The sequence below is a fragment of the Sinohyriopsis cumingii genome, chromosome 7 (genome assembly GCF_028554795.1).
Source record: "Sinohyriopsis cumingii isolate HCF-2022 chromosome 7, ASM2855479v2, whole genome shotgun sequence".
Lineage (NCBI taxonomy): Eukaryota > Metazoa > Mollusca > Bivalvia > Unionida > Unionidae > Sinohyriopsis > Sinohyriopsis cumingii.
The window spans coordinates 52,569,905-52,593,669 of NC_142967.1; the positions used below are offsets into that span (position 1 = coordinate 52,569,905).

General features: G+C 35.8%; 1 protein-coding gene across 1 annotated transcript; it reads left to right on the top strand.

Moving 5' to 3' along the window:
* The first annotated feature begins 752 nt into the window (after positions 1 to 752).
* Positions 753 to 17,862, top strand: LOC149795255 (dual specificity protein phosphatase 4-like). The gene is made up of 4 exons (XM_089964980.1): positions 753 to 1,271; positions 7,895 to 8,004; positions 13,826 to 14,045; positions 14,467 to 17,862. Exons 1-4 carry the CDS (start codon positions 890 to 892, stop codon positions 14,853 to 14,855), a joined length of 1,101 nt encoding a protein of 366 aa, XP_089821106.1. The 5' UTR covers positions 753 to 889; the 3' UTR covers positions 14,856 to 17,862.
* The last annotated feature ends 5,903 nt before the right edge of the window (positions 17,863 to 23,765 follow it).

Below are 23,765 nucleotides of genomic sequence, written 5' to 3' on the forward strand. Positions count from 1 at the left end.
TGCGTACAGTTTATGTTGTTTTTTTTTTCTCTTCTTTTTTCTATATCATTTCACATATTCGCGGATTGAATATGTAGCCATTTTACTGTTTAACATTGATTATTGTTACCACAGAGCTAATTAGCTAATTACATGCATTGAATTATCATCCTCCTCGTGGGAAACCCAACCCGGGTAGAATGGGCGAGCCGTGCCCTACGTAGAAACTCGTGAATGCGTACAACCCTGATCTTTTGTCACCCGATTATATGAGTGTTATCTTTCAAGTTATATCGGGCACACACGAATATGGATAAGCTGCCTTGAACAATGGATGTAGGTCCCAAAAGCAATTGTATTTTGACATCAGCTAGTAAACAAAACATCTTGTGTCGTTAAGTTAGCATACTCGAGCAAGACAACGTTGTTGAATTATTCATCAGGCGCGCTTAGCTTTCCTTATTTAGGTATCTAGGGGCGTGACGAGTAGCCCACGTGACAAGGTCGTGGGAACGGTACTCAAAATGAATGTATTTCGTTGACGCGTCATGTGTAAATAGTGCATGTATAGACGTAATATTGAGGGTTATTCCTTCTTTAAATAAGATATTAAAAGAACTTTCAAGTAAAAAAAATATACAAAAGTAGGCAAGAGATCGTCGTGAACAGCTGCAGTGTTGCATTAAAGTTATAAAGTAAGAATTAGGACAAGTAAACATGGACTAATTTTAGCGCGTAACAACAAAAGAAACCTCATCGCAGCCCATTCATTGCGGCGGAAACGTAAGCCCATTGATAAACACCGACTCGCTGAAAGCGAGTTCATTTGTATTGGAGTTCATGCAGTAGTTGTCACGGACGTATGTACATGTTATCAGTTTAAAGAGAGCTGTTTGCTTCCCGATTTGCAATGGAAAACCCAGTGGATACCTCTGTCTCCTCAGGAATATATCCTTCAAAAGCAGCAACTTTGCTGCAATCACAGTGCCAGTATACTCTCATTCTCGACGCTAGACCCTTTATGGCTTATAACGTAACCCACATTGTGTCAGCCATAAATGTTCACTGTCCACCTATCTTAAAAAGGCGTTCGAACGGATTTGTTGCTTTGGAAAATATTGTTCCATGTGAGACAAGCAGGAAATTGCTATTGGATGGACATTTTCGACATGTGATCGTTTATGATGCACAAACGACTGATCTCGCCATTTCCACCCAAGACTCAAACTTGTACTCTGTGCTAAAAAGTTTACGACAGCAAGTCGAGCTTGACGAAGTATACTACATTATAGGTAAGTTTTGTTACTGTTACTACTACTACTACTAAATAAGAAGAAGAAAGAATGATAAACGGGATTAATATACCTTTGGTGTCACAGTCATAGAATAAGTAAATAAACTAACTATCCATATATGTTACCATATTTGTCTTATTGAAACATTTTTTATCAGGGTATCATAATTTGTATATAGAAGATATGTTTCCGAAATTGGAGAAGCTCTTGTCTATGTGCGATTGTAGAAAGATATGCGAAGGTAAAACTAAAAGATCGTCGAGAAGAAGTATTCAGTACAATGTAAATGTGCAAATTTGTGTGCACCTCCGTAAAGTGGGACATCTATGTTTTTATGTTCTTTTCACGCGAGGTGATCTTCGAGTCTTCGCCTATCGTACCGTTGACCTGCTGTGTGCTGTAAAGGTTTCCAAATAAAAGGCCAATACGTGATTATACATAGGAAGCGAAAGATTTAATTTGAAATGGACAGCTATCGTTTAGTAAAACTTTTGTTTCCGGCCTGATGATCGGGGACTTCTATCCACCTCAGTGCCGTTTTTGTGCGTGTATTTTTTTTTTTTTAAATACCCATGTATAATTATTGATGGAAAACATTGAAAATAAATATGCAGCACAAAAGTTATATAGAATTTTTCTGTACAAGCGCATCCAAAATTATGGTCACCTTCAACGAGCGAGACTACTTACCCAAACATCAAAATATACCCAAATGCAGATGTTTGCAACCATTCACGCGTTTTGAATTAAGATTGGGAATAAAGTCAAATTCAAATTTTAGAGAGACAACATGCCCGATTAAATAATTACTGCATATTTCAAGTACGACCTATTTCAGAAATGGAAAAACTTTATTGTGAAAACTGCAACCAGTGTTTTAATGAAAATACTTTCGACTTAAACATTAATATAGATACAAGTGTAAGTCGTACTTTGAGTAAATTTTAGTAACAGGAAGTTCTCATAATTAGTTCACGGTGCGAAGTTTTCCGTAATATACGCCCATAAAACACGAAGAAAATTTTAATATGAACAAACACATTTTATAAAATGAAATGAATCGTACTTGGTAATACTCCTTTGTGTTTGGGTAAATAATGCATCGCCATCAATCTACACCTTTCGCCCACGTACATCAAGGAGTACTCAGTGATGTCGTCTGCTGTGAACTTGGGTCCACACAAATAGGCATTTATTACGGGAAATGAATATACGCGAAATTTATGCACGTGATATTGCTGATTAAATAGGATAAACCCACTTGAATATGTTCAGTTAGATATGCCGAAATGCAAATGAGGTATCAAAACTGTGCGCGTGGCATCTTGTCAACATAGCTTGACAGAAATATGTATTTATAAATGTCAGGCAAGAATTTTTAAAATGAACGCTTGACATTGCTAGGGAAACTATTATATATATATATATATATATCTGTTCGGACCTCACTGGCTTATCTTTAAATTGCATGCTAACTGTCATACGGCCTGAGTGGGTGGACGGAAATATGCGACATTGTTCTATCTCAGGAGATGCTGTAGTATGACTGCATTGTTTGTCATGGTATCTTTTAACAAAATGCCTTTTTAATTTTTATTTTCTCTATAACTTTTTGACTTTGCAACTGTTATATGGTTATGCCAATATCTTGCAACAATATGTAAGTGATGTTAGTGGGTTTTGGCTTTTTTGAAACACTTTGCTCGTATGTGGCTTAGTGAAAAAGAAAGAAAACAAAGTTTGAGGAGGTAAATGAATCTCGTATATGTGGTGTGGGTCTCTCGGTGCTTTTTTCTCTCACGCGTGCATAATACAAATTAGGCCGTAGTTTCATCAATTTATATTTTTTATGTAATGTCATATTCATAAATAGTTGAGGGGGGAGGGATTCTCACCGCCGGTAGAAATCTGTCAACGTTCCACAAAATAACAATAAACATATCTCTAGAATGGCGCCCAACCTGCCCTAATGACGGGTAAATTGCCGGTGAATCCTTATGTCAATAATTGTTCCCAGACTTAAAACTTCAAGGAGGGCCATGATCTAATGTCGATTGATCTCTCTTCAATCAATCGATGTAAGATGTGTGCATAGTATAATAACAATTGAGCTTTGAATCGGACAGATCTTTGCTCCCCCGCGCAGATCGGTTTGGCGGACGACCCAATACGATATGTCCCCTGCTGCGAAAAACGTCTTTTCTGCTACCTACACTGCAAGCCGTATCGCTACATAAGACAAATTAGAATACGACTTAATTACTCATTCACAACGCAGCAAAGTTGATAATCATTATTATTTCGTGTAAAGACAGAGATAGCCTTATGTTTTTCACAAACTTAAAAGATTATCAATTTAGTTTTATGAATTTTGTTTCATTACGCAGTGTCGAGGGTCGACACATCTTGGGTTCCCTACGGCATAGTTAGAAACCCGATTATTAGAAACACATCAGTGACCTTGGAATGTCCTCAAGCTTTACAAAGTCTGAAAGCCAACGTTCAGAGATCACTGGGCCATTGCCGAAGTGATTTACTATACTTGTATTTGTGTATACTTACTAATACCTGAGGTAAATAACCTCTTCAAAATGAAAATCTTTATCGTTATCTCACCTGCAATTTTATTTATATATGAGATTAGTGTCAATTGACATTTGAGTTTGATCGCCTGTTTCTTGGGTAAAAGAAGCCAGGGGTTATCCAGGTCAGTAGACCCCGTGGGTTGCTTGAATATTTTTTTTAACGAATACAATCTTATCAATATGAATGAGACGAAATCGTGACAAATCGATGGATTCTTTATTGTGTACAAAATTCAGCTGTCACATTTAGCTTTGTCCCAGTGTACTTGAGGACAACAAGTATAAAAGACTGTGCTCGGAAGAGCTATCTACAAATCGTCAATCGAAGATCCCCCTAGGTATTCAAACAATAATAAAGTCTGCATACCCAATACACAACTAAAACGTATCGCATTTTCATCAGTCTGATAACAGTCAATCGGATGAGTTCGGACATTTAGCTAATAACTGACACTAATACTCTTCTTACGAATTAAATGTATTTCATCACGTTTTCACGACGATTTGCAGGCTCCCCCACCCCCAACAATCTTAAAACCTGCAACTTGCAGAGCACCTACTGGTGCTCCAAAGACATCTTTTCACTCAGTGGACACTGCTTAACATACAGTTGTGTTCTCTCCGTCAGGCAGGCTCACGACCGTTTAACACAATTGTCTAGTGACAATTTTATTCATTGATCAGGTTGTATCTTACCACCTTGTTTGAAATTATTTCATTACTATCTGTACGTAATATTTGTATAAACAAAAAGGAGCAGTTATGTTCCGATTGTTCAAAAAGGTCAGTGGGATAACATATTTACCTATCGCTCCGATTTAATTTTATCACAGCTGACTGTTTTGCAGAGTGAAGTTGAAATAAATAAAAAAAAATATTAGAAAGCTGAATAATTCGGTGTTTGTTTAATATTATGCTGCAAACTTTTCGATACATCTACCGGCGTACGCAGACAGTTTTTTATATATAAAAAAAATACTTTGTCTGAACATATTTTACTTATAAAATTGTTTTCATTCCACCGTTCACTCCTGGTAATGATGCTCCTTACAGACTTGCAGACATTAATATACTCTGGCGCTAAATTATTTACGATCGTGCAACGAACAGTTTTTCAAACAATACTTAAATCTTTAATTTGAATCCTCTCTGCAATTGTTGAAAAGCGATGATGTAGATGTTCAAACGTCTTTGACATTTCAATCACCGTGTCCTCCACCAGTTATACTGGCCGCCATGTATAGCCTATCTTGTGCTGAAAAATGGCGTTAAACCCTAGAATAACAACAACAATCACACAGGTTGTTATTGTCTGTAAACAGTATGGTCCCTGCATGTAAGAATAAGTACCGAATTGTCCCCACACAATACACCAGTAAATCAAAAGTGAAGCTGTGACTGTATTGTATGCTTTTAGTATCAGCTAATTCGATACAAACCCCTTTTTACAATTCCTCTTTGCTTAATTAATTTTATAACGAGTGTGTTTCAAAGTGGCTGACGAGGATAACTAAATATTTGGCACATTAATATCGGTTAAGTTTTTATACCATTTCGAAGTACATTTCTCAGCAGCTAGCAAATCGTTTTGCTAAGCATCTATTTCATATTATTTTTTATTAACTCTTTAGTTTGCTCTCAACAATGCCAGTATTTTATTTTTTGCTGTATCATCTACATATACATGTGTATAGACACGAAAGAATGGTTCATAGATCATATGTTCAGTATAATTGTTTACTTAGATTAAGGAAGCAAATGCTTCTATAAATCGTAACCACTAAATTTCCTGGTAGTAGTTTGTATTCACTATTCAGTAACTGGTTTGAAGCAGCTAAAAAAAAAGGTTATCGTATCCAGTCTGTCTTCATGATGTTATATGTGTGAACCGTGGAGTGCAGCAGGCAAACCACCTGCACGAACGTATCTCTTAAGCACAATTGCAAGCAGAGGCTTTCGTACATATAAAATACCATGATTAAAAAAGTTAATGTTGTAATCTTGCCTGTGAGTAAACCAAAATATTTACTATCCACGTTAATCTGGCGGCATACACGATTACATAAAAGTAAATAAATATTCCCATTGTAGTGAAATTACGCCGGCAATATCAGGCATTAACATGGAGATCTTTAAACTTCAACCATCGTCCAAGGTTAAGATAAACCTGGCAGGATGTTTTGGTTAGTGAGATGAGCGCCCCACGAGGAGCGGAAACGACAATTTAATTATAAACGGAAGCGCAAATAGATACCTCACTTCATTAAATAAATTATACGGCTCGATGAACGGTGGCAGTACGCATGCAGCGGGCATTGCTCACATATCTGACCTGTCAGAGGGATTGAATGACGTTTAGGTCCCGTCAGACATTAATTTATAAGAAAACCGCATCTTTGGGCGATGGCTGCTATAAGCAACACTTTTTTTTTTTACAACCACAAAGTATGCTACATTGATGTCTGCTAGTAAACAAGCCGCGTGTATGTTAAAATGAAGTGACCGAAATGTTATTGTGCATTCATAACGATGCAAAGAATGCAAAATAAACCATAGTAATGAGATTCGAAATGCATTTGTTAAACGAACAGTCTCAAGTATAAATGTTTCCTTTCCTTCATCAAACAATAATTACTGAAATAAATTTGGAAATATTTGGAACTGATTTTCCAAGATGATATTTAATTTCTCACTGTTATGACAACACATCGTTTAATCAATGAAAATCATCTTTGAAGATATGTTCCAGATATTTGTATCTTTTCTAAAAGTGGACAGTACATTTCAGAAAGAAAAAAAAAAACACTGGGAAATAATTCTTGCACTAGTGGTCTGGCCTGTTTTTGATACAAATGTGATATATATATATATATATATATATATATATATATATATATATATATATATATATATATACACTTTTAATCTGTGCAAGTTACACACATTGCAGCTATTAAAATAATGACATAACATTAAGATTTCCTTTCTGAATATAAAAGTTGTTTAAAACTACACGTATTAAATCTGTATGTATTGCCTTATTCTAAAAACGAAACAAGTTTTTTAGACGGTCATCCTCGGCATTGTAATATCATTACATCCCACAATGCATTACAGCCACTCGCTTGTCGTATGCATGTATGTATAGTTTTACATTACGTCAGGGTAATCCTGGCTACATATTATATATGTGTGTGTAAACCTCATTCATTTTAAAGTGTGTGTGTAAACCTCATTCATTTTAAAAGTGTGTGTGTAAACCTCATTCATTGTAAAAGTGCAACACCTTGTAAGCTACATTATAATCGTGGGACGCATCCTAATGAGAAAGGTTGCCTCCACTTAATTACGCAATTATTCTGAGTGCTTTGATGTAGTTGAAGGGCTGTGCCAAAGAACGTTTACACATCTCATTTGCTTTAAGTTCATGCAACGATATTAGTTTGCAATATAATATGGTTGCTCGACCGTTCGATGTAATACTGTGTATTGAGTAAGACAGAACGACTTTTGCCACATGAGCAGATTAACAGAAAAGTTGCGTGCCATTTTCGAATCAGTGCACACAGGTGAACTCTCTAACTGGGAGCGTACACGTGGAAATCGGTTCTATTATTTCCTGTTTCCGGTGCTTAATTCGCACTTACTGTCAGGATGTGCGATCTTCATGCCAGTTAATTAAAAACCGGGATGAGAGAAGCTGGAATTCATTTGGTACGAGAGAGGTGGGTGGGAGGAGAGAATTTGCCATGATAACAGTTTAGCGTCGTGTATTACCAACCTGATTGCAACATTTTTTAAATAATAAACCATACAAATATTGTCTGTTTATTCTTCGAAATAAAGGTCATTTATAATACGGAGCGACATTAGTAGGAAATAGGGTATTTGAACACAGAATTCATGTCATTGTCATCATTGTGTGAAAGGTTGTATATAATTATAGAGACGTGTTCTGAACTTAAATATCAAGTATACTTGGAAATGGATTCCAAACTTTTGTAATTGAAGTTATCTAATTGTTATTATTTCCAGGCGGGTTCAAGGAATTATCCGCCCAGTACCCCGATCTCTGCGTTAGACCCGGAATCGACGTCAACGAAAATCCTCTTTCATTTCCCGCTTTAAGGCGCCATTGTAACAAGGTAAATGTCACATCCCTCCCCTCTCTCTGTCTCTCTTTGCATATTTAATATTGTAATGATAAGGTGTATGAGGTAGTAGTAATTATCTATTACTGTTACTACTACTACCTCCTAACGCAAATAGTACATTTGCAACAAAGGCTTGTTAAAGGCACTTCACAAAAGCATTTCGCGCGATTGAACTGTATTCCCCCCCCCCCCAATTTTTGCACAAGATCTCAAAGATTACCTTTGCGACAATCGGGCTTTATTGCAAAGATCCAGCCATCTCTAAAAGACGGATGTTTACACAGTAGTGATCACCTGAGGTTTGTAGATTTGTCTGAGACGCATCTTAGGAATTTGATTAGGGGTTCGAGATATTAATAGTACCGCCCGATTACAGCTAGTTTAACAATCCCGCATTCTCTACCACCGGAAATGCCTTATCTAGCTGTCACTTCATGACAATTTCGATGAATCGGGAGAAGCTAGTTCAGAGGGAATATCGAGTCAGAGAGACTCTAGTTGATTAACCCTCTGTTATAAATAACCGGATGAGACGCGCTCTCAAGTTTGAAAACCTAAGTAAATTATTGTTTGTCACGGAATCGGCCAAGACACTTTTTCGTCGAGACATTGTCTGCGGGACATCTAACCAGTGCTGAGGATAAAATAAAAACCAGACTGCTAAATCCATTTAGTTGACAACTCATAGTTGCACGCTACTGTATTGTTTATTCTTTCCTTTATGAAAAATTTCCATATCTTCAGAAGATGAAATAGGGGGTCTTTTAATTGTATCATCAGACACTTTTTTCAGTCATTAGTAAGGAACGATTCCCGTGTCAAAAACAAGCAGAGCAAACATATTTTAGTAGTTAACTCCCCTAAATCTGATTTCCGCAAAGAATCCATGTGACAGTCTACAGGAGGCAGATAGTGGGCAGGTTGGAAGTTACGTGCATCTTTATGATGGCAGGACGCTAGCTAGAGAGCTCCAAGGGAAGACGTGAATTAGAATTTTATAGTAAACCTCAGTTCGCTAGCAAGTAACCGTTTAAAATAACAATGAATTTTAACATTTTTTGTGATGTAATGATTGAAGACACATAGCTGTACGAAACAAAGAAAATTAGGTCCCAAAGTGGAGAAGTCATTCTAATGGGAGGTAATTCAGGGCAAGCGCAGTAGTGACCTTATTTTGTAGCCTTTTTCGATGATAACGAATTTGAAATAATTTGAAAATTAGTATAAAAGTAAGAAAAGTTTTCCAGTTACTTTAATTCTTGATTCAAGTACTCTGCGTAAGTGTGCGCCTTTTAATAAATATTGACATTTTAAAGACAATAAAGATTAAATTTTAGTCATAATTTCAGTTAGTTTTCCAAATTATTTTAGAAGCTAACATTCAAAATTTAATTCGCAGACTAGATTGGGCTTAAGTTAAACACTTAAAAAACTGTCGAGAGACATGAAGTCAGTCATATATTCCGTTTCTTGCGGTTCTGTTAAATAATCTTGTTACTGTATATTTTACATTTCACATATTACACGAAGTTTGCTTGTGGCTTACTCTAAAGTTACTGAAGATATAAATCTTGTTAAAAATATTTAGTATATGTGTGAAAACATTAGTCAATTTTGAACCTGTTACCTTTTTCATAACGTTTAGTCTTAAAATTTTGGAAAAGTCCTTTACGACTTGTCGAAACGTTAACTGTTCGTGTTATAATGTTCTGTTACTTTTAACACGTTTAATGTTAAATTTAAATGACCAATAGTAATGCATTTACATTTGTACACAATCATTCAAAACGCTGTATTTAGTCGTAAAATCAGACTACATACAGTAACATACATACCTAGGTACATACATACACATACATACAAACATACATACATACATACATACATACATAGTCTAGCATTTCTTCATTTATAAAACTGGGTCAGCGCTATAGGAGTAGCAAACAGGTTCCCACACAGGAACATCACATAAAAAGGAAACCACACAAAATCAATATAACTGATTCACAGAATCAAAACAGTTCTGTACTTGCCACTTTTTTTAGTGGTGCGTTGGCGTTAAGTCGAGTAAGCGTGGATTTAGCTGCGAAAAGCTTGTGCTAGAGAAATGTTGGTGTCTTCTACTGTAGGATTAATGCTGTTTCGGTTTTAGCATCGGTCGTTGACCTGTACTCTGTCGGAACAGACGCGCTTTGATGGACGTTTCCGTAGGCAAATTGCTCATTTAGTGTTTTTATTTTTTTTTGTGTCATCTTTTACTAGAGTAAAATATTTGTGGATTCCCCCCCCCCCCATTTGCCACTCTTGTACAATTAAAATAATTATGTTGAATGCTAAAGTATAACATTATTTGAAAATAAAGTCTGCAAGTCTTGGACTTTGGACTTTTCACGAGATAGTGAGATAAATTCTGCATTGGTTCAGTTAAAATGTAAAAATGCCTTAGAAGTCCACTTGCCCAACTCCCGGGACAAATTCAAATTCGGTTCGGGTAAGCTCAGATTTGCAAGGCAATTACCCGCCGATGCCCCCCTCCCCATTTTTTCAAAAAAATATTTGTTTTTATTTGTTTTTGTTTTCCCCTGAAGATCTCTCCGTATTCTTTTATATAAGATAATTTTGAGAAAAAAATTTATTTGTTAAAAAAAAAAATTGATGGGGCATTTCTTCCCTCGTGTTATATAAAAGCTTTGTTCATCCGATCTATGTTTGTTCATATTCGGAATCTCTTCCCTTTGTTGTGTAGCAGTGACCTTGGCCAAGGGTCCCCTACGTCATGAATATGCTATGTGCTATATTGTTTCTGTGCTATAGATTTATATGTTAGAACAGCAAGTATATCAAAATTTCCCTCGAGTTTTCATCTGATATGTTCAGTTTATTTAAGAAGAAAGAAATTTGATAAATAGTTGTATTATTTTGAACTTTAAACTATTTTTGTTGAATTTTAAATGTTGAAAACTATATCTGAGTTCTAGAATCTGTGTCTTTGTATATAGCAAAAAGAAATCCAAATCCAAATGTTTTTATGGGTGCACGTTTAGTGTGGCGATTCTCCTTTTCCCTCGAATTAAATTTTGAAGTTTCAGGGCTATGCTCAGTAAGAATCCGCATATTTTTTATTCATTTTTCATGCTTCTCTTATTTTGTGAACATAGCCTTGTTTACCGTTTTCTCCAGAACCGGTATATTTATTTTCGCAGATTAAGCTTAATTATATTTTTCCTACTTCTTTAGAATAGACACACTATCATATTACGTGGTAGATATGTCTTATCTAACGTAGGATTTTTTCCCTAGACCGAGAAAAGGTTCTAAATGGCCTATCCCAAAGAATTAAAAGAAATTTGTGTTTCGTTTGTCCATTTCCTGCATGCTGATTTTTCTGAGGTTCTTTCGCAGGCCTGGTCACTTCGCGTAACGCCTTGTGATACAGCCCTTCGATGCCTGTGTCTTTTACGTCATCAGCATGCCGGTCCCTGTATACCTCAACAATCTCTAAAGGGTTGGGAAGATGGAAAATAAGAGAAGAAAAAAAAAATAACTAAAGGGGGCTTTTTATTATTAATCTTCTTTATTTATTATATCGGTAATCCAGTCGTTAATTAATTTGGCAGATTAAAAACTAAACCAGGATTTTGTTTATTCTAAACCTATTTTGTCTTTAGATCAGTACATATCATAACATCCATTACATCCTAAAACCCTTTAAAATTGCTTAAAACCATTACAATATCTGGAGGTGAGAGATGAAGTTAGGGCTTCAGCCAGCGCACTGGCTGGTGCAGACCCCTACTTGGGTTGTAAACCGAAGCCCTCCCCCGTCTCCCTCCCCTCTGGTATAATTTTCCTGAAGCATGTTTTACTGTACGAGCTAATTTACCGACAAGTGGTCGTGGTTAGTTTCTAATGCTATGCTATGCAATTTTATACCATGCGATATGTATATATAAAGTAGTGACCCTGGTGGCCGAGTGGTATCAAGCGCTCGCCTTTATCTATCACTGCCACCTCACCCCTGTCCGCGTGGGTTCGAGTCACGAGGTTGGTTTATGTGGATATGTAAGAAAAGCTACCAGTAACTTCCTGTGGGTCACTGGTTCCTGCCGAGTTTTCCCGGGTTCTTCATTCAGCACTTATACTGGCCACCATATATAGCCAATCTTGCGCTGAGAAATAGCGTTAACCCCCCAAAACAACAGCGACATATATCAGCACTTCTATTCAGCTTTTTATGTATTGAACTATTCTTTTTAGTTATTTTTATCTATTGTATGTATCAACTAAGCGTGATTGATGTTAGGAAAATGTACCCATATGGACATTTGAAATGGCGTTTACGTGATAATTACATGAGACACGATACATACTGCTTGTCAAACAACTAAATTACAAAAATTAGTGTTCTGAACTTATTTCCAAAAGTTGGAATCAAATATTTTGATACATGCGACCGATTTGAAGGTGTCTACTTGATGATTCTTAAGTAACTGGATAAAATAAGTGTTCATAAATCCTTGAGTTGTTGATATAAATACATCAACCAGTTTTGCTTGAATTTTTTTTCTTCTCTCTCTCTCTCTCTCTCTCTCTCTCTCTCTCTCTCTCTCTCTCTCTCTCAAACTTTAGATATATCCAGAATCTGCCTATATACAGACACACGTCTGCTTTTGTTCTTCCAACTAGATCTGCATGTAGTATGCGTGTATTTTATACATACATATTTTTTGGATAACTTTAGTTATCGGCATCTGATTTAAGGTGCCAAGAGATACAAAGGAAACAAAAGTTTCAATAAATACAACGCCATTTCCTTAAAACATACCATATTTTATTTTATTGTTTTACACGTGTTGGGATATTATGTTTACGGCAAGCTCCAGTTTTCCACGGACTGACTGCTTGCAAGTCCCTGCTTGTTAATGGCACAGCCAACAAATTATTAAAGGGGGGACATTGGCTAAGCATAATCGGGAAACGAATCCTGCAACGGATGGGTATAATTATCGGCATATAATATTCATTTGATAAAATATGGGCTCTGTTTCTTCTACTTGGTAAAAAAAAAAGCGATGTGGCAGTCTGATATAAATTCTGAATTGGTGGGAATAATGTTGAAATTAAAATTCTGCTGAGGCAAATATAATTAAATACCTTCCTCTGGCAAATAATATTTTAACATTTCTGGCTCATGATGAGCGTCAAACCGGCACTCTCTTGGTTATGAGTAAAATTAGTCTGATAAATCACACACACACACACACACACACACACACAAAATTGTGTTGATACTTATGGATGATATGTGGGTCTGATGTGACCTTTTCATTAAAATGTGCAATTTTGCGGCATGCAGATCTTTCCTGAATAAACCTGCGTGCACTTTAGACACATACCGGTAATTGGTAACAGCCACATCAAGCGCGAAATTCAAAATGGCCACATGACAGATAGTTGTGTTATTCCAGGTGGATTTACAATATGCTCTAAAAATATAATGTACATGTCACCAAAAGAACTCTACAGCTGACGGTAGCTGAACAGCGCAAGAAATACCGATAAGTGTATACAATATGCACAGATGTGTGCCGCCAAATTTGGATGCAGATAATTGCAGCTTTTAATTAATAGGTGGTTTCAGCCCCACGCCCGAAAATCAACATCATCACGGGTAAAGGGCTGATTTATCGGCCTAGAGTAAAATGTATCTAAATGTATTAACTACGGAGTCGCTGCGGCTCCGATATGAGAAGGAGAAACAATATTTTGAAGACCTTTACAGTTGTTATCACTTGTTACTCCTTTCTTGCAGAATGGACCAGTTGAGATTATAGACGGGTTGTACTTGGGGGATTCCCAATCCTCATCTCATCTTGAAACATTGAGAGAGATCGGAATTACAGCTTTACTGAACGTATCTACAACGTGCAAAAATTTGTTCGAGTCGGACTTCAAATATAAGAACATTCCAGTCAACGACACTGAGACAGCCGATCTCACGAGCTGGTTCATTGAGGCCAATAACTTTATAGGTAAGTTTTGGATGTTTTCAGATTAACGAGGTGTGAGTACTACCCCTTTTCTTGGCGGGTACATCCTTGGTCACATTCGATTTTGCCAAATACGAAAGTTGGATGATAATTACACGGAACGGTTGGTACATTTCCACACATGGTCATATCAAATAGAAGATAAAAATAGATGTGTTGTTATAAAAGCACACAAACACACTGGCTGTACCTTTCTCGACATTTCTAATAGAAACTAAAGGATTTTCAGAAAGAGGACCTCCATTATTCTTATTTATCGAAGTTTAAAATTGTTCTCTTTTTTACTTACATATAAGATGATAATTTCAAATGACGTTTAGATCGTTTTCGTTTACATCGATTTTAATTTATGCCTTTCTTCAAATTATATTATTAACTTAACATTAATTTTATCGCATTTCAGATTCTGTAAGAAACAACAAAGGCAAGGTTCTCGTTCATTGCCATGCAGGGATTAGTCGTTCAGCAACGATCTGTATTGCCTACCTCATGTGTAAAGACAACCTCACTTTGGAACAAGCCTATGATCACGTGAAATCTCGTCGGAGTATAATTTCACCGAATCTAAACTTCATGCGACAGCTTCAAGACTTTGAGAAAAAATCTTTATCTATGTCTTCCCGTACGAACTGTTCACCAGACGATGATTACCCTTCATCAGGTTCCTCGATGGAATTTGATTTCAATTACATGTCCAGTGCAGTCAGTCTTTCTAGCAATTCCTTTGATTTTTCATTCGCATCTCCGCCACTTCCGGCGTCACCAAGAACCCCACTTATGTCATCGACTTGAGGACTTTAAAGATAATTGGATCAAAGAAAACTTCCATCTTTCTCGTGGTGCTGCTACCAGTGCGTTAAGCGAAGATTTTTTCTCGCCTGTGCCAAAACACTAGTCTGTTGTGCCTTTCCAGAGACAGTGATGATGTGCAATAACTTAGTTACAGCTGGGCTTTTGTAAGTCCAGTTGGAAAACACGTGATCAAAAGACTAACAGTGCAATGATATGTATCCACGTTGACTATGAGATATATCTAAAAGGGTGGGGGTCTCTGTAGGATTTCCAGTGTAATTTTAGTTGAGGAAAGTATTTCAAAATTTTACAGGCAGAAATCTTCATTTACTTTCCCAATACAAACTTTCTTTCCCAATAAAAACTATGTCCACATTGTTCAAAAATGACTAATGGTACGCCACTTCTACTTTTATCCCACCTTTACCTTTTGTTCTTTCGGTGCCCTCAGAATAGGAATATTTATTACGTATCACGTTTCCAATAAAAACTATGTCCACATTGTTCAAAATGACTCATGGTACATCACTTCTACTTTTATCCCACCTTTACCTTTTGTTCTTTCGATGCCCTCAAAATAGGAATATTTATTACGTATCGAGCTATGCACGGGGTTTCCGACGCGGCCTTTGTTATGTGGGTATGAGTCAGTCGTGCTTTATGCAGATATTATCAGAATGTGTGCTATGTTAGGAGGAAAATTGCTATTATGATTTAAGTGTCCAAGCAAGCAAATTGTAGGAATGTCAAAACTGATCAAAATTATTAACTCCCTATTTAAACAAGTTATAACTGGGTTTATATGATTATGTAATCTTAACAAAAAATGTTTGCGTCAGTGAACAAATATGTGTAGTTTTGAACTATCATTTCCTCATCAGGGTAAGCCATCAATGCAAAGTGTGACTGATAAAAATGGTACTTTAATCTTGGTGGTAAAATTACCATACACGGGAATATTTAAAATACGTTTATTTTATCCCTCGTGTAAAAAATATACTTTGATATGCTCATAACTCTCTGAAGATATCAGCAATATTCTTCTTTGTTCAAAATTAATGAAATTTATAATATTATAGATAGTCAGTTGGAGGCCGAAATCATGAAAATCTAACGAAGATGACTCTATACAGTTTTAAATCTTTCCAAATTTATTGGATGCGGTTGCGTCATGGGATGCCAGTCATCCGTAAATAAGGTACATTACCTTGATACTATTCGTGGTCAACGTGGATACCAAGTAGAAAAAAATGGTGTGGTATTTTTTCGTGTCTATAGCGTACCCAACCGTAAACAGTGTGTTGAGTGTGTTATGCAACAGTATCTGCAGTAATATATATATATATATATATATATATATATATATATATATATATATATATATATATGATCTGTATTGTTGGTTCCATTTCAGTAGTCATTGCAAAGTACACAGTACTGAAATTTCCGTATCATTCTGCACGTGACGATAGTTCTGTATCTATGTTGATGTGACTCGTATGCATGTGTAATATGTTACATGGAAATATGTATGTTAGATATGTACGTGTGGGATATTGTGCTTTGTAGTAATAGAATGACTTCTTGATCGTGTAACTTGGTCAACACTGGTGTTTGCGTTAACACTAATTGCACAAATTTAACTTGTGAAGAAAAAAGTTGTACTAATTCATTTGTAACTAAAGTAATGTTTGCACATTCTGTTATCTCCCTGTTTCAGTTTTTGGTCAAAGACTGAATATAACCCATATTGTTTGAACATTATTGTCCCTTATGGAACTTAATTTTTCACGTTTGAAGTTTTATTTGCCCTAGATTAAATATTTGTGTATTCGCGTTTCAGTTTGATATATAAAAAAATAAAAACATTATAATGAAACGTTCACTTCGTAGACAAAAGACCAGATGCTTCATAAATAACGACGTTTTACAGATAAATACTTCTAAATGCGCGGGGGGGGGGGGAGTAATAAAGAAACTGTTATCCACCTACTTTATACCCCTTTGTTCCGCGATATAGCTATAAACTATTTACTTTTTTAAAATTTCTTTGTGGCAGACGATGAGTCATGCAAGATTTTAGTGGGCTTTATTTTTTCATAATGTAGTCGTTTCTCTCTTATGATATGTCTCGTATTGGTATACGAGTTGTTTAAAAAGTTTTCAAGATCAAATTATTCATCATGTCTCCTTTTTCTAATTTCTTTGCAGAGTTGACATTGTTGTGTTTGTAATGAGATAATAAATGCTTAACTTCCTATTTATAAATCAGTTTACCCTACAAGCATGAATTGACAAATACTCTGTTTAAAAGCTTTTGGTTTGAAATATTTTGCAAGTCATGCTGATAAAAGACGGTTCACACCTACATTCACAGGTAAAGATAACAAATTCTATGTGTACCTTTTACCGTATAACCAGTACGTTTAGAGGTCGTATTGCAGGTTTAGCTTTAAATGTTTTAGTATTAAAATACTAGTATACTAGTAATTGAAATTTATGGCAGTACCTTTTGTTGACCATTTTCCTATAACCCTTTGTTTTTCATTGGTTTATTCAGAAAAAGACACATTAGAAAATTACCTCAGGGACATTTAAACCACTATGTATGTGTATATAGTGACGGTTGGGACTAACAATAGTTGCAGTTTTAGCACATCATTGAGCAGAAAATATAATATCATGATGAACATCCTTTTTATGACACGCCTGTCCATGAAATGAACACTTCTCTCTCTCTCTCTCTCTCTCTCTCTCTCTCTCGTTTATCTGGATATATGTCTTCTCTATCTTCCTTAAATTTATACATTACCAGTGTCTAAGAATATGTCTTAGACAAAACTCACGGATGTGCTAAAATATGCAAATTTTGCATTTTTGTAGTTTCGAGTTGGTAGTTATACCCAGATTAACATTGTACATTTTCATCTATTCATTTGTAATTATTATTTTCATTATTTTGAATCACAGTTGGAGATTGCTGTTTATAAATCAAAAGTTTCATTAATCTGACTTTGTTTGCAATTTCTTCTTATACGCATTCCAGTTCTACACGATTTCATCAGTCTTTATGGCAGTCTTCAAAATCCATTTGATCTTGAATTTGATTGTTTTTGTGTACTCTCTCTCTCTCTCTCACACACACACACACACACACACACACACCAATGATGCAATCGTTCAATCATTTCAGTTTCTTTGTTTTCCAGAGCATGTACAAGTTTATTGAATATGAAATATTCATTGAATATAAAATTAGTTGGGATACATAATGGAAAATTAACGAGAATTCCCCTCGAATTCCTAATATCTTAAACTCCATCCCTTGCAAGTTGTAATCGCCCCCACCCCCATTTTTCTCACCCCTACCCTGGTGAATGCTTTAGGAGGCAAGCATGCATGCACTGAAGGGCAACTTCATATTACCACCGTCTTTTCTTCCAAACGACCAACGACATGACTTCCAGTCAAATGTTATTTTGTATTTTTTATTATTGTTCCGCTGCACAGAATGTCACAACCATGGCTCTAAGCCGGGCATATGCGAATTTCAGCTATATACTTTAATTTCTATATGGATGCTCTCTCTCTCTCTCTCTCTCACACACACACACACACACACACACACACACATAAAGAGGCAATTATCATTTGACATGTACAAGCTGGCAAAGCTATGCTCTCATCTCTAGTTACTTCTGTGCCCAGTTGTGGGACGGAAAATACTTTACGAGGACAGAAAACGGCAGAAAGAAAGCAAGCAGAGAAAATCATATCGTGACATCTTCATTTATAACCTAGTTTTATCTACATATCTTTTTTGAGGGAGAACAAAAATACCAGTGAATGGGGTTTCAACTTAAATCAAATGGTCTTTGTTAAAACGAAAGCAGCTGTAAAATGTGCTCCAAAAGAATACCAAAGAACAATGAAATAAACAGCAGCTGTGATATTTAAACCCAGTACACAGTACATGTATACACCGTGCAAATAAAGTGTTTCTTTTCCAAAAAAACTTGTTTAGGCAATGACATCATTTGAATTGCCGTGTAAGCATGCACTGACTTCATTATCTTCACCGTGCACATGATCTGTCAAATGTATCTTAAAAGCCACTATTTTATGAACCCACCTCCCCGTCGCAACCCCTCCCCCATTGCTTAGAAATTTTGTGGATGTAAATAGTGGAGATAAATCGTCATTATTATGCCCCCTTTCTTTCTTTCTTGTCTGGGCGATTGGCTGGTGGGGACAGAGATTCGCTAACCGTTTCTTTCTTTCTTTCTTATTTTCTTTCTTTCTCTCTTTCTTTCTTTCTTTCTTTCTTTCTTTCTATCGATCGAAAAAGAGATTCGCTCACCATACAAACGCTAGTCCAATTCGCCCATTTAAGATCTTTGAAGGTTTTATAATGTGGAGTGAGGCCAGAGCGTATTTCATATATTGTCGTAACAACGGTATTGGGTAGACATTAGAAACATGGGCTTGCAAAGTTAATTGATATTGTCCGTACTCAATTACGGCAAAATATATCAATTTGATTTTGTGAAGATTCGGCGGTTGTGATTAATATTTGTGATGGCGAATTCCAGTATTTTATTATTGGGGGGGGGGGGAGCTAAAAATGTAACTATCAGTTCTTACGTATGGTATATGTATATTTATATTAATTTCTATTGGTTCATTTTGGTCTGTAGCAAGCTACTTTGGCTATTTGTTTTAAACCTTTGTAAATAAATTTGAATATATTTTCCAGTCTATGTTGGTTAAATGGTTTTCAAAACAAGTTATTCAACAACGAGGCATATTTCCTGGGATATAGTTATAATTGTACGCAAGCAACCTTGCTGCTCGTTTTTTTGGATGTTTACAATTTCATCCTGTAAAAACCTGGGAATGTGAATGGGGTCCTAAACTGTGCAAGCATATTCTAGAATAGGTCTAAATCAACCCTTAAATGCTAATTATTTCGCATTGATGCCTAAAGTACGATTTGCTCTGGTGCATAATTCTAGAATTGGAAGGTTCCGTTTCAGAGTGATGGCGCGTTACTATTTTATTTGATTAAGATTTTCTAAAGATATACCTTCCAGTGATTATGACTGGTTTTATAGAATTTCTGTCATCTGCGTATTATTGCATTTGTTAGGATGGAGTCGTATGGCCAGTTTTCGCGCCTACTGACCTAGTTTCTTATGATCATTATGTAGTATGATAACCTGCAGCGATTTGACTGATATGTAGCTAATACAGTCATCTGCGGGGGGGGGGGGTAGCTTGTCAAATCAATTCAATCATGATGGCATTGATGAGCAAGAAGAAAAGTACTGGTCCAAGTAATGTCCTTGATGTACTATAAAGCTGTATTGGACCAACCAGATTTGAAACTATTTACCACTACACATTACTATAAGAAAGAACAAACCACACGTTGTTACAAGAAAGAAAAAAGTATAAATCCTGTGAAGAGTTGCCATAGTTCCATAATGAAATAATCTCTTCTTTAACAATTCTATGATTAATCTTTATCTAGCTCATTAGTCCAATCGTCAATAACACAACACATATGTATTTCCTAGCTCTGTAATTTCCAGAAGGCATGTTGTCTATCAGACATGATAGAAAAGTTATCAAGATGTTTCATGATCTAAGCACACTAGTGAGTTAGAATGGTCAGTAATTACTGGCCATTACGCGATCACATTCTTTGAACAGTTAACATATCCTTGCTACAGACCAATCAATCTGGACGTTGCAAATGTCCAAATGTTGTCGAAAGAGGCGTATAAGCACCGGTGCCAGCTCTGATGATAATACATTAAATATATTTGGACTACAAGCTCCTAAGATTTTAAGCAATGTACCAACATTTGAATTCATAAACAAGTTACTTCTCTATTATTTGGTACTTTTGCAAATACACGCGACAGAGCGATTTCCCTGAAATGTTTAAAAGACAGTAGAAATGAGTGTTCAGTGTTTCGACTTTCTCTACATCTGTTTCTACTAATTTGATATCTGTCTTAAGTGGAGGAATGTCCCGAGAAACATTTTCTGACAACACATATTTTCAGAATGGTTTTGAATCCGAGGTTAAATTTCCACTGATGTCGTTGACGTTTATTTATTTACTTGTTAATTTGCCAATTCTTTAGTTTCAGTTCCTGTTTCCATTTGTTCTTACGTTTCGTTTTAGCACGAAATTTTGTTTCTTCATTAACAAGTTTTCAAACTTTGTTTGTAATCTAGGACATCAACAATGTTGAAGGAACATTTTTTAACTGTATTAGTTAGAAACGATGTTTTGATTTTCCACTTTACTTCAATAACTTTCCTGTTTTCAATACCGTTTAAATATTTGAATTTTGCAAAAGCACTCTCTTCAGATCTCACTGCTTAAAATTTCTTTGCTAAACAAATATGATTTTCGACTGGTTATTATTATTTGGTGATACTTAAATAGATAGGGTACAACTTGTTTATAATATAATGGTCACTAAACCAGTCAGATGAATAATGACTGAGAATTTATCTGGAAATGGGGTCAGGACGAGGTCCAATATATATCTATCACGAGTTGGAATGTCAGCTATTTGTTCTAAGATATAGTCATTCATAATATTAATCAGTAACTGTCCCTTTGAGTTACAAAGCGTATTGCCAAGTTCGCGTTTTCTATTTAACAAAACACTGTCATTGTAAATAAAATCCCCCACCCCATAATTCCTATGTGGTCTTTATGTCCATTTCTGTCAGAGTTTATATTCTCATTATGGTCTCAATACAAAAAGTAGTCCATGTGACGGCTAGGTTTTCTTTACCATCTACCGATGGAGGATGATCCATTCTAATTCATTGTCCAATGCGGCCAAAGGCATCTGTGTACGATCGTTATGTACTAGTAATAGTACTCTTGCATATATCATTTGTTCGCAATGTGGGCGGTGACAGGCTGATAAATGGGCGCTGACAGCTTGATAAAATCATCCCTCAACGTTTACATTTTCAGTACTTTTACTATTTGTCGGTACTCATGTATTACAAATGTCATTCACAAGGTCGATTACTATTTGCAGAATGTAACATCAAATCTAGTTGGTGAAGCATATACATAACGTTTTTCTTTACTCATCCCCTAGGGTCAGAACAAGTGCCCGGTATCGATATTGTGGGACTTGTAAGTTGATAGGCGATAGAGCCGGTAGTAAATGGAGGAAAAGAGAACAGTGGATATTGATTATGATAACAAGAAAGACTAAGGCTACTCATTTCTCAAAACTCTTTATACCGCCTAAGACACGTACCTCTCAATCGGAAGGAATCATTAATGATTCTTACAACATCATTACCACGAATGTGTCATGAAATTAGATATATAACTTAAATTAGTGACAAGCCGGATAAAAACCCATTAACTTCCTAGAATTAGTGACAGATATCGTAAGACTCATATGAGATAATCTGAGTGGTTACTCTGACAAGCGAAAATAGTTTTAAAACGGTAATTGTTTGTTGGACATAGGAGATGCATAATGACCTAAGCGTCGTACTATATATTTCGAATGATGTACATCGATTAAACTGATAGCAGGATGCAGTAAATGGACTTAATATTCTCACAGTACACGTATTTCATCTTCAGTTATGTCCTTATGTTTCTGTTTAAAAACTGCCTTTGCGTGTCCGACCTGTGATACCGCTGATAATCCATTAGTCGTTTGTTATATCGTTATATTGATAAGACGTTGTTACGGATCCTCGGCTGGAGAATTTATCCTTGCCCACTTTGTTGGGTTCTTTCTTAGGCTTGACTTTGTGTGTGTGTGTGTGTGTGTGTGTGTGTGTGTGTGTGTGCTCGAAACAGGCTTCAACGTTTAACCAGCTCTCTTCACGCAAATATCGTGTGAATGTAAAATTTATTTACATCAGCTGTTGGATGAGATGTACCATACATGGAAAATGTTTTTTAAACGTTTCATTCATGCCTTCTAATTTTGTTTGGTTATGTCTCTGATATATCAGCAGTGCTTTGTCATTGACCTCTTTATTTTGCTTCAGGAAGAAAACGAAAACTACACCTTTTGCTTCCTATTATATGATATCAAATAAACCCAGTTAACTCAGTACATTGCTAGACGGGTCGTTGACATATCACTGTTGATGTATTTTCCTTTTTTTAACATCTGGATAGTGTCTTCTTTTCCTTCTTCTTCTTTTTCTGAGTAGTAATAATTGTAGTATTAGTAGTACTAGTAAAATACTACTACTACTACTACAACTAATTATTATCATTATTATTATTATTATTATTGTTATTATTATTATTGTTGTTGTTGTTACAACGAAAGTTATTATTACCACATCATTCTGTCATATTGAGATTCTATACAAATATCAACTTAATTTCCATTTTCTTATTGTCATACCTTTGCGAACGGGAAAGATGTTTTTAAGCTATTTTAGAATTTGTTTCATTTAAAGAGACTAACGACTGATGTGGATTCAGTCGGTGCACCTGTTGACCATGCACACTTTTTTAATCAGTCAGACTTTTTCTTATCAGTTCATTTGAAGACGCGATTTACTCGCTAGCTGTACCTACAGCTGTTTTAAGTTAAATAATGAACACTATAAGGAAATGGTGTTTCATTTCGGTTCCGGAGAAATTTGTGTCATGAAAGACGGTACGGTATTTACCTTCCTGAATTTCAGAGCTTCATTTCAAATAATTTAAAATGACTGACATGGAAATTTAAAACAGGAACCTTGGTAAAGTCTTGTAACACTATATTATACATTCACTAATTAGAAACAGTATCTTGATGCCATGGGTAAATTAACTAAACCAGTGCATCAAAGTGTATATCGAATTGAAATGTCACACCAATTCGAGTTCTCAACTGGCTTTTT

Bases quoted from the DNA above. Each gene is read 5' to 3' on its own strand.
- LOC149795255 (XM_089964980.1), top strand. From the start codon at position 890: ATGGAAAACCCAGTGGATACCTCTGTCTCCTCAGGAATATATCCTTCA. The intron at 1,272-7,894 runs GTAAGTTTTGTT...TATTATTTCCAG, and splicing joins CGAAGTATACTACATTATAG to GCGGGTTCAAGGAATTATCC. The intron at 14,046-14,466 runs GTAAGTTTTGGA...ATCGCATTTCAG, and splicing joins TGAGGCCAATAACTTTATAG to ATTCTGTAAGAAACAACAAA.